The following is an 11,713-nucleotide window of genomic DNA, read 5'->3' on the forward strand; positions in this document are numbered from 1 at the left end:
GTTGTTGGGTTAATAATGGGCTTTATTACTCTTGGGTCCTTGTCCTAAACCGGGCCAGCAGGGAGGTGAGATAAATCACTTGAAGCCCCCTAATAACAGGTTAAATTTCACCCCTCAAACAAAAAATAACTGGTTAAATTTCTTTTGGAAAGGGTAACTTTTCTAACTTCACTTTTAATTTTCACTGCCAAAAGAAATACTTTTTATTTTTTGTTTACTATTATTTTCATGCGCGATGATGGGGCGGATGCGGGGCAGCTTTCACGGGAAACTCGACAGTGTGGGAAGCAGGGTGGCCGCAAAGGTAACATTGTCTTCTTCTTGGCTGCAAAGGGAACATTGTCTTCATCTAGATTTATTTTCAGATTTTTTCGACACTTTAAAATACTCTTTTCGAATTTTGAAAAAAAAAGAGCTACCTACATGTAGCTTGGGCTACAAAAATCCACTCACTTGATCACTCTAAAATATATGGTTGCAGATAATAGAGCACATATGACAAGATTTATCCAAGTTGCAAGTTTATGTTTGTTGAGCTATTGATAAGCATTCGTGTGTTGAAACTCTCATCCCACTAGTACTCCCTAAGCATATGGCTTGTTCGCACGATGAGTACAACGGACTATATTGCATTAAGCTAAATGACATGGTGTGAAAGTTCTCATGCACAGAAAAACAACTGTTTCGGTCACGAAGCATGGGAACATATCGGTCTTTCCTTTATCCCTAATGAGGTGGTGGAACAATGTTAGCTTCCTCAGTCTTACCGTCGCCAACCAAACTTACACCATAGAACAAGAAAGGATCAAACTTACACATGTGCCACCTCAATGGAAACGAGGGAGTATATCCATAAACGCAAGCCCGTCGACTCTATAAAGTTGACAAGGGTGCAAGATTATCATTGCATGTTGCTCATCTAACAAAACCAAAACAAAGTTGTTTGTTTACTGCTTATAATATTAGGCATTTTCCAGGAACGGCACCACACAAGCCCAAAATGAACATATCACGGCCAGGTATGAATGCACCAGATCTAAAGAAAAAAGATTATCACAGCCCAAACCACATCTAACTATCACATATCTGCTGACATAGCAGTAGCAACCTAAGCTACATTACAAGAAATAGTCAGGTGTTCTTCGAGTCACATCAGGCTCTCCTCTCCTTGGAGCTGGCTCAAACTGCAGGTATGATCACATACACAACACATGTCACGAAATCTCAATGAATCCGGAAAGAAATAAGACAATCCAAAATTCTTACCAAAGGTGAACTACGAGTTCAACAACACTGAAAAAAAGGCATCCTTTAGAAGAACATGATGCCACAGAAAAATAATTACCTGGATGAAAGTATGCTCCCTGCAATCATCCACCTCCAAGATTGAGGCCATGTTACCGCAGCGGTAACAGTAATTAGGTGCGCTGAATATTGTCACCACCTTTTGTTCCTGTCACATTCAAGAAAGCATCAGCGAGTGTGGAAGAACAATGAATCCCAGTAGAAAGGTCTACAAAGAGATAATTACATGTGCCCAGTTAAATCCCTCCATAACTAACTGATGAGCTCTTGCTATCAGTTTAAGGTTATTGGTATGGTTAAATTGTTCTGATATATCCTGGATGAAAGAAAGCACAGGTCAAACGTCAGCTCAGGATGAGACAGAACACCAGAAATGTAGGAGAATAATGCGATCGGCTAAACCTGGCCAAATGTATATCCTGCGCCACGAGGTGAAATGCCCCACCCACATCGATCATCAGGATCAGACCATAGAAGATCACACATAGGCCCCTCATGGGGAACTTCTTGGACACGATCAAAGCTACGAACGCTATCAAGAGTCTCGATGGATGGTGATAGTCCACCATGCAAGCAAAATATCTCCGACTCAACCTAGTATTAATAGCAACAAGATGGTAAATGAAGCTAGTAAAGAATCAAAAAAGAAACTGACCCAAAGCACATGCTGGTTGGTGTTGGTTACAGTAAATGTGATCCAAATGGTCGTGAATAAGAGATCGCAGGTTCTCAACAATAGGACCAACAGAATTTGGATAATTTCACATCGTCAACTACAGAAAACAAGTAGAAAAGTAGCAAATTTATTGTAATAATCCAAAGGAAGCAATCAAGATTGGTGACACCAGATAGCTAGAATTTCCAAGCGAGGAGCACAAAAAGCTTAAATATATCAGACTGAGCATCCTAAAATGGAAGAACTAAACATCTTCATTCCAGCAACTACATTCTATGTGTTTCATCTTATGAAAATAGAATACCACATTACAAGAATAAAAAAAGACCGATTTCATGTTATTCTGAGTAACAAAACAAAAGTGGCATGTTTATATTGCAAGTGAAATCTTGAATATTCTTAGTCAACCTCACGTGAATTCAGGTTACAGAAATTTGGTAAGCTCTCAGCAAAAGAAATTGTAAACTATATGCAGTTAACATTATAGAAAAATGTGCACAATGAGCTTTTCAAAAAAAACTCAAAACAGTCGTGAAAAAAATACAAACAAGCATGTGAACAAAACGAAAATGGACTTGATAGTACAGCAGAAAAAATTTAGCTGAACTGATACCAACCAATGCTGTCAAGGGAAAATAGTCAAAGAGGTCCGTAAAGGTTTTCCATACATTAGCATTTCCATACCTGCAATAAACAGGTCAAATATAGCCTATGAGCTCTCAACAACGATAGAAAAATGCCACATCACAACCACCAACCCGCTAAGAAATTTGAGAAGCTAGCATGCCAAATTGGTACCAAAGAACCATGTGTGTGACAATGGCTGTCATCAATTGAGAATAACATACACTAATCGTTGCCATGAGGACGTGCGCTTCAGTAGTAATTGGTGAAATAAATTTACTAAATTCATACAGCTTTTAAGTGAGAAACAAAAAAAATGTGGGTATCTTAAGAAGGCTAAACTGAAGTACCTAGAATTTGCATGCCAACTTTAAGGGACAGCCCTCAGGCAAAGGAATATCATACAGGAAATGGGTATTGAATCCATGCTCATTCATAGAAAAGTTATTTACCAGTCATATTGGATAAGGCAATCCTTCAAGGGCCAGCAGACAATTATTAAAACATATACAAACAGTCGCAATCGACCAAGTCACGCTAAAGCTTGGACTGCAAGTGAAAAAACAAATACATGCCACCCCAGGCCAGCAGAACCTTTCACATATCATATGAATAAGAGGATACAATGCGACCTGTCTTGACAATTGACACTGAGTTGTGTGAAATGCACTATTCAGTCTTGAGCGAAGGTGGTCGGCTTCAATTATATATATACAGGTACAGCCACATACTTCCACACCGGAACAAGTCAAGAAAAGCCTCTACTTTAACGCCAACCACCCCCCCTCCCTCCCCAATCGTAATCAAAGAAGTTCATCCTGAAGTTTCTAAAACCCGTGAACACTTGAGATCTTAAGATACTAAGGTCACCACAAGGAAATATTTATGCATTCAAGATCTCTAACAAAAACACTCCAAACAACTTGGAATAATGTGAAAACTGCATACACGATTTAGGATATCCCTTTCAAAATTAGTCTATATACATCTCTACAATGCTCCACCAATAATATAATGATTCACACTGCACACATGAATTCACAAGCTTAAAGGTGAATTAGCATCATTAATGCATCCACGCTTAAATGAGCATGCTACGAGTCTCTTATATTTTACTATGATATCAAATGGATGCAATGCAACTATTAATTGGTATTCCACTGAAATACATTAATTATTTTAACTATCTCAGACCTTCAGTACAAATGTCATATTGAGGCCCTAAAAAAATAACAGACAATGAAATAGCGAAAAACAAACATTTGTTTATATATCTCTGTGCACATTCAAATTGAACCCAATTGCTCCCATTGTAATTATAGGTAAGAAAAAACTAGAACAAATCACGTTAAGCCATTGCTGCTCAGCTCACTCCACGCCTCCACTACACCATCACGTTAAGCCATTGTTGCTTAGAGTCCGATTAGGCCAGCTTTTCACTTTGTTTCAGTTTGTTAGTTACCTGTTAGTTTTTTATAAGATTTCTTAGCAGAGTGGGAGAAGGAGGCGAGAGGCGAATGAATCATCGTCAACAACTTGGCTAGGCTTAGAAACAATAAAGATCTCATCGAATATTCGGTGAGGAGACGTAAGACCACTTGTACACAAGAGAATCATGAAATTTTTGCCCTTTTGTTCCATTTGGTCAAATTAGGCCTCAGCTGAGTCAACAAAATCACAAGGTATCCCAATCATTTATGATATATAAGTGAGTATTTTACTACATTAGATCTGATAATAGCAGTACGACACAAGCAGTAGAAGTTGGATGTTAGATAATAAAGTACCTAACCTGGATTTTCTGCCATGTTTTGTAAATAGATGTATAATAAACTTTTAAAAGACACTTCCCTATTGGAAATGATGGCTGGACTAAAAACAATTGACATAAAGTAAGATGAAAATCCAGCCATCGCCGCTTATAAGAACAAACATAGGATGGAATTTAAGTCAGATGAGAGTCATAGCAGTTAAGAGAGATGATACTTACTTCCGTAAGCACTCATCATAAAATCCATAAACTTGAGTGATCTGCAAAAATTAATAGGAGTTCAGTGTTTAAGACTAACATAAAAAACATACAATGCAATACATATTAGTTTAAACCTTTTCTACAAAGCTGAAAATATATTCAGAATCAAATGAGTTAACAGGATTCAGGGCTATAGTGCATTGCATTTTACAGATATAAGAAAACAAGCAACATACCTGTCGGCTCTCATGATTTCCTCTAAGAATCGTAATTCGCTGTGGATAACGGACTTTTAAGGCTACCAAGAGCTGTTTGATTTCAAACACGAAGTTAGCACTTAAGCTTTCAAGTACTGCTAAAGGACGAGGCATGATTGGTAGTCGTACCGATACAGTTTCAACAGAATAGTAACCACGGTCCACATAATCTCCCATAAATAGGTAATTTGTGTCAGGGCACTGGTAAACAGAACAATGAAAAATTAGCTGAAATAAACTTGGACTTATTCCGAATGAAGTCCAGCATGAATCATGAAAGAGAAGGGGGGACAAACAGGAGATATATAGTGAAGATGGTACCTTTCCACCAATTCGGAATAGTTCTGCAAGATCATGAAACTGCCCATGAATATCACCACATATAGTAACAGGACTTCTCACAGGCTGAAAGCAGGTAAAAGATGGAAAAAAAAAAGCATCATGAAATGACATCTGGCATCTAGAAATTGGAAGTTGAAATATTAGCTTGTCAATATAATACAATCTTTATTTTCTAGGTCAATTCCAGTAAGAAAGAATTAGCAGGGAATTTGTACTTCCAAATTTGAAGCAATAAATAACAAACTACTTGACTTGCAGCATTGTGATATAAAGTTCCACACTTCCACTTCCTTTTATTAGAGTATTTCAGTTTTCATTTGAAAATAACCTGAAAGAGAAAATTTAAATTGACTACCACAAGGATGCCATCAACCTCTACAATCTCCGAACAATTTAATTGACTACTACAAGGATAATAACCTCGCAATCTCCAGACCAATCATATTGTTCTTTTTAACAATTATAATTCTCACTCTTCAGCTAAATCCTTCAAGGTTGCATCAAACAGTAAAGTCTCGACCAACATCCAGAATCCTTTTTATCAAGATTCCAGCAGACATGCATTACATTATGCCTAACCAAGCATTTCCCGACTTTAACTAACTTAACAAGATTGAAGATAGCATGGGCAACAGACAGACCCTTGGAACAACAGATGCTTTAGAAGATTTTCCTGCTAATTTAAGGTTGAAGGCACAGTGGCATACCTGAACATTGCTTTCCTCCATCAATATCTCTTTAGCTTTCTCACACAGTGCCCGCACCTGCACAACAAGTATTTATAAGATGGCGATACATAGCCTCATGATAAAGCAACCTTTAAGACCAGCTATGTCAGCATATGTGAAGAAAAAGTTGCTAGAGTAACATCTCACATATACTTGCTTCTTTCACTATAGTTACAAGACTTTTTATCAAGCATTTCTACAAATGCACCAGTAATCTGTAAATTTCCCTCAACCTTATTTACAGTTCTCCGTCAGCTAACTGAAATCAGTATGCAGAAAATTAATGCACCCAGTGAAAGATGAAACGGCATTTCAATCACCACCCACGTATAGTACAAGGACAGTACAGGCTTCATTTGCCAGTAAGAATCACATCTTTATTCTTGTTATTAAGTAAAAATAAATCGCTCCCACCTGCCGGCCAACGATCGGCTCCAACCGTCCAGAAACCAACCAAAATCACAATCTTTCATCTAATCAAACACCCAAAACTCGAAAGGGGTGAATAGATAGACAAGAGCGGAACCTCGGGTTCGGCAAGGGGCTTGCACTGCATGAGCTGCTCGATCTGCTCGTCGAGTCCGCCCTGGAGGCTCCCCATCCTCTCCTCGCACGCGTGGACTCCTCCCGCCTCGCCGTTGCCCTTCGACCACCGGCACTGCGGACCCGAATCCTAGATCTACCGGACGGGCGGCCGCGAGCTGGAAGACGATGTGGAGGTGGAAGCGCGAAAGGTGCGAGGCGGCAGTAGTATAGGCGGTCGCGTAGCTATTTCTACTCCGAGAGTTGCCTCGCCGCACGGGCGGTGGTGCCTCGCGGTGGCCGGCCGGTGACTCTGAGGAAACAGGGAGCGCGTGTCGGGGCCGGATTAAATCAGAATCGTTTCCAGGGGTAGAATTGTTGATTTGTCCTCAACTTTTCTTCTTTTTATTAGTGAGGGATCGGGAGAGAGTGGATTTTGTACCCCACGGTGTGGGTGTTTCCGTCACCGTTCATTGTGCTTTAAGATTCGGATAAAAAGAGGAGAGAGAAAGGAATCTTTCTATCTACCATGGTGGGCACGAATCTCGAGGAATAAATGAACGGTGATAAAACACCCACAACCATGCGTGGGTGTACAAAAGTATTTCCGGGGATCGGGGTTGTCCTGAACTCGACAAGTCTTGTAACTTTTTCCAAATTGGCAAAGCTTATTCTGAGAAGTAAATTCAAATTAGCAAGATTGTAAAATTGGCAATTTACTCGCAGGATTTCAAAAATGCTGCAACAGAAGAAAAAAAAACTTCAAATGCCATGTTATTTCAATTCTTACATGATTTCGTATGGTTCAAAGTTTGTTTAATTCACTCATAGAATATGCAAAAAAGAAGTTCTTACTAAAGAGGTTTGAGTGATCTTAAATTTCTAATGAAACATAGCCTAGAGGATTTTCCTACGAAATCCAATCCTACAAATCAAATAAACACCGTAAAAAATCATCTATTTTTTAAAATTACTTGAAAATATTTTGAGTCAAACATGTCTTTGCATTTTTATTATAATTTTTTAGTATGTACACCCCTGTTTTCTCATAGTACCTTGCATTATAGCTCAATCCAAGTTCTGCTAGAGTTTGACCTACTATATAAAGAAATAATATCAACATCTATAATACCATATGAATAGATTGTGAAAGCATATTTCTCGATGGTTCCAACAATATTGATTTGATGTTTTACATGTTAATAATTATTCTTATAGAGCTTGATTTTGATCGTACCTAAAGCACATTGTAATTTAAGATAGAAAGTACAACTATAATAAGAGAAATCATAAAGGGGAACGTTCAAATTTTAAAATATGGAGCAAACGAGTTGATAATCGTTCAACTTTTTTATCTATAGTGGATGACAACTGCCATGGTTTAAGTTGTCACATGGTAACTCCTAATTCGTCATGGTTCCTTTGCCCTGGAAAGGTTAGCTCCATACTCACGTCCCAGACCAACCACTCATTTGCAAAAGACCAACTAATAGCCAAGCAAGGTTCTTGGATAATTACCTATAAAGAGTGTTGTGAAGCTAATGATTACACCTCAGCTAGCTATATTAAGTACTAAGTTGGGTCATAACTTGGCAAGATGCTTCTTGTCAATTAGACGGATTTTTATGTACAACCTTGATTCGGATCATTACTTGGGAGGATGCTCCTTGTCACGAAGATAACATGGTCTTTTCATGTGCTTAAGCGTCAATCAAAATTTGATATGCCAAACCTTGTAATGCAAAATACAACTAATACTTAGCTCTATTATAAGGAAACTTGAAGAATGAGTTTCACTATGGAAAAGTTGACACTTTTGTCAACTAGAATTAATGCAATCAACATTGCACTAAGTTGTAGCATTCTAGGAATAATTTCCATCCATCTAGCAAACAATTATCATTAATCCATGCTTCTTATGGGGCATCACAAAGTGGGAGATGATAGCTCTATTTTATATAAATATTGTTGATGTGTTTTTAATTGGTTTTACTTTTGGTTTTGGTAGTTTTGGCCTTTACACAAACGAATATATTTAGAAAACAAAGAAACCTTGTATTCATATATGACTTTTAGGTACAATACACTTTAGGAAGGAAACAAAGTCATAGTAAATGGATTATTTGGAGCAAATAAATCAATTTTCCAATTGGAAGAAATTCAATCAGACAAATTAAAAACTTTAACAACCACTAGTACGGGCATATGCGGATGTACCACGCCACCATACCATACACCACTGCCTTCGTCACGCCAAATGGAACAAAGTCTGTGAAGGGTTCAATGAAGGTTTATATATTGAACAATTAATGTTGAATTGTGTCATCCTAAATAGAGTGAAATTCTGTGATAATTGTATAGTTTTGATCACAAGTGAGAGGTGATTTTTTTCCAAAGTAAGCTAGGAAGAATAAAACCATTGTTAAGGAAATCGTTAACCGGTAGTAGCTACTCGGTTGGCTAATGAGTAGGGGATTAATATGCTATTTGGCCATCAAACCAGTTAACCGGCCAATTTATCAATTTATCCGCCATCGATGACCCTCCGAGCAGACATTAATCGGGCAGTTAACTGGCTGATGGCCTGAATACAACACATACATGGTCTAAAATTTGAGGGTGGAGACAACAGGTGGTGGGTGGGTTGGTGTTTTACACAAAACAGGTAATGCATTGGCCATAAGACAACTTGCTTAGTGCGAGCAAAGTAGCACCACAACTTCAAAAAATTAGGATCAAATATTCCTATAACTTGCAACAAGGTGCAAAACTGGTCAAATGATTTTGAAGCGAATAGGTGGCCTTTTTTGCAAGAATACTACTTAACGTTTTATGTGGCAGACGTGTGAAGTTTAGGGGCTTACCTATGTGGGTCCCACCTTTCGGTGGTGGAAGAAATAATTACAATTATAGTAGATCGATAGGGTATGGATTCGAACATCCACATAGTGCTTCTGTCCACACTACCTAGCCATTATAGCTAGGCAACTTCGTGTTATGCAATAGACCGTTATTCTATTATGCACAATGAATATGCGCACGTATGCCTGACAATGAGTGTGCGAACTGTCTTCTCGACCGGTCAAGAGTCGTGCGATATTATTGATGATGAATAAATGAGAGAACAATCTCTCGCTTAAAAGTTACTCTTTTGTTCAAGCAGAATGCACCGGTGGCTGAGATGCGCCACTAATGACAAGTGAGATGATAAGGATCAACGTCCAAAGTATTTTTAGACACCCAATCTTTCACAACGATCGATAGAACTAGCAGGATAACAAACAATAGAACTCTATCTAAAATAGATCAATCTATTCCCTCTTCAACTCCTCACGTTATAACTGATCATAATCAATTCTCGCACATGGCATAGTATCATATCATCAAGATCAACAAACAATATCAACAATATGGGCCCCCAATCATTGGGCCTTTTTTGGTCCATTCTTTATCTCGAAAAGAACAAGTCTAAGGATATGATGGTCGCATCTGATACCCTAACTAGGGTGACTCTACAGGCCCTACTTATCTGAGATAGACCCCACGCCAACCTAAAAGCCCAATCGGACGAAAACACACTTGGTTTTGGACATGCCCAAACCATAACATACAAGTAAAAAACTAAACACTTCGGACTTAAATAAAATAGGAAATAATCCTAAATCAAATTAAACTCAGTTTTTAATTGAGCTTGGACATGCCTTGACCAAACTGTGGGCTTCACCTCATCCTTGAGCAGAGCCTCAACGCGGAAAGATATAAACTTCATAATACATGGAGCTGATGAAATAGCATAAATAATAAATATCCTCCCCTCGTCATGGTTCCCACATGGTATTGCCACACCAAGATCACATGTGCTAGACAAAAATGTTTAGGGGAGTTCAGGGCAAAAAGTGGCATGTGCCCACTTCAGAATTACTTGGACCAGTTTAACAGCTTGTCGGAAGTTTTAGTGCCTAGAACCATTTTCAAGTTGTTGTACACATTTGCTAGCACAGTGCAAGTTGGGGTGAGTTAGGTTGCTCGCATGAGATTTTTACCCAGCATGCAACTTTTCCCGCCTGGACTGCATGAGTAACTTGGCTTGGTACTATTTCTCAGAAGTGGTGTTTTGGCACATAGGTGCATATGAACCTATTTTATAAAATGCAGAAAAAGTAAAATTTAAAAATGTTAAAAAATTCCGAGATGAAATTTCGATAGACATTCTATATCCGCACACAAGTTTTCTGGGGAAACGGACATTTTATGTGGTCTATATAATAAAGACAGAAAATGTTCAGTGAATAGTCATGTTTTGAACATCAAAATTTGTCTTCTTTACACGGGACACAAAAAATGTTCCTTTTTCCAAAAAATTGTGTGCGAACATAGAATGTTTAGATGTACATGTGCAATTTTGTTTTAGAATTTTATACATTTTAAAATGTGTTTTCACATAGTGGGTTTATATGCACCTGTGAGCCAAAATGAATATCCCCTATTTCTCTACTTACTTTGGTTGTCACAAAGCCCACTTTCACATCATGGGAAAAAATAATCCCGTCGTTCGGTGTGCTGTTTTAGGCTAGCAAGATACTGAACGTTTTTGTGTTGAACGGGGGTTTGATATATAATTTCTTCCCCAAGGGGTGAGGATGATACTAGCTCATAACAAGACTACACTATAAGTTATATCTTAGTAGACAAACACCATAGACAAAATTAATTTGTTCCGACACTAACTAGCGGAACATAGTTCAGGACGATAGATAGAAAGTACACACAGTTTAAACAAGAGACAAATAATCACCCCCAACATTCACTCATCCACATTGGCAAGGGCTAGCTCATGTTGGTGGGCACTTCTTCACCACCTCAGTGATGTTGTAGTAAAAGATCTTGACCTTGTGGACATATGATGGCTGTGAAATACGTCATTTTTTCTCATGTTTAAACCCTTTGCTAAGTAGATAAATTGACTAAACATCTCTATAAATGTGCCACTAATGACTAATTATTGCAAAGATGTGAAATCCCTTATGTTTTTGTATGGTGTGCAGGAAATCACGTTTTTTATGGAAAATGGACCTGCAATTACTGAAGAAAATCTCGTCACAAAGTTGGTTCTAGAGCGCATAGTGGACACCGGTACGGGCAAGCTCCGCCCGTACCGTCCGCCTGTACTGTGTGCCGGAGCATTTCAAGGTCAAACCATATAACTTTCATGAAGGGAGCCAGTCCATAAAGAGAGCCACAGAGCCGTCATCCACCAGATCCATCTGCATCTCACCGGAGAAGACCC

At 38.5% G+C, this 11,713-nt stretch overlaps 1 protein-coding gene across 2 annotated transcripts; it reads right to left on the reverse strand.

Moving 5' to 3' along the window:
* Positions 1 to 881: 881 nt before the first annotated feature.
* Positions 882 to 6,791, reverse strand: LOC127322039 (serine/threonine-protein phosphatase PP2A-2 catalytic subunit). Of its 2 annotated transcripts, XM_051350985.2 has the most exons (11): positions 6,431 to 6,788; positions 5,884 to 5,940; positions 5,156 to 5,239; positions 4,964 to 5,035; positions 4,814 to 4,885; positions 4,596 to 4,636; positions 2,599 to 2,665; positions 1,708 to 1,899; positions 1,532 to 1,621; positions 1,346 to 1,453; positions 882 to 1,184 (listed from the first exon to the last, which is right to left on the reverse strand). In XM_051350985.2, exons 1-11 carry the CDS (start codon positions 6,503 to 6,505, stop codon positions 1,119 to 1,121), a joined length of 924 nt encoding a protein of 307 aa, XP_051206945.1. In that variant the 5' UTR covers positions 6,506 to 6,788; the 3' UTR covers positions 882 to 1,118. The 2 variants fall into 2 exon arrangements, with proteins under 2 accessions (XP_051206945.1, XP_051206944.1); XM_051350984.2 differs by having other exon boundaries at positions 4,814 to 5,035; positions 6,431 to 6,791.
* Positions 6,792 to 11,713: the final 4,922 nt, after the last annotated feature.

Source organism: Lolium perenne, chromosome 2 (assembly GCF_019359855.2).
Source record: "Lolium perenne isolate Kyuss_39 chromosome 2, Kyuss_2.0, whole genome shotgun sequence".
NCBI lineage: Eukaryota > Viridiplantae > Streptophyta > Magnoliopsida > Poales > Poaceae > Lolium > Lolium perenne.

Excerpts from the sequence above, each read along its gene's own strand:
- LOC127322039 (XM_051350984.2), bottom strand. The coding sequence starts at position 6,505 with ATGGGGAGCCTCCAGGGCGGACTCGACGAGCAGATCGAGCAGCTCATG. Across the intron at positions 4,637-4,813 it reads GAAATCATGAGAGCCGACAG|ATCACTCAAGTTTATGGATT; the intron begins GTATGTTGCTTG and ends TAATTTTTGCAG. Across the intron at positions 1,622-1,707 it reads CAGGATATACATTTGGCCAG|GATATATCAGAACAATTTAA; the intron begins GTTTAGCCGATC and ends TCTTTCATCCAG.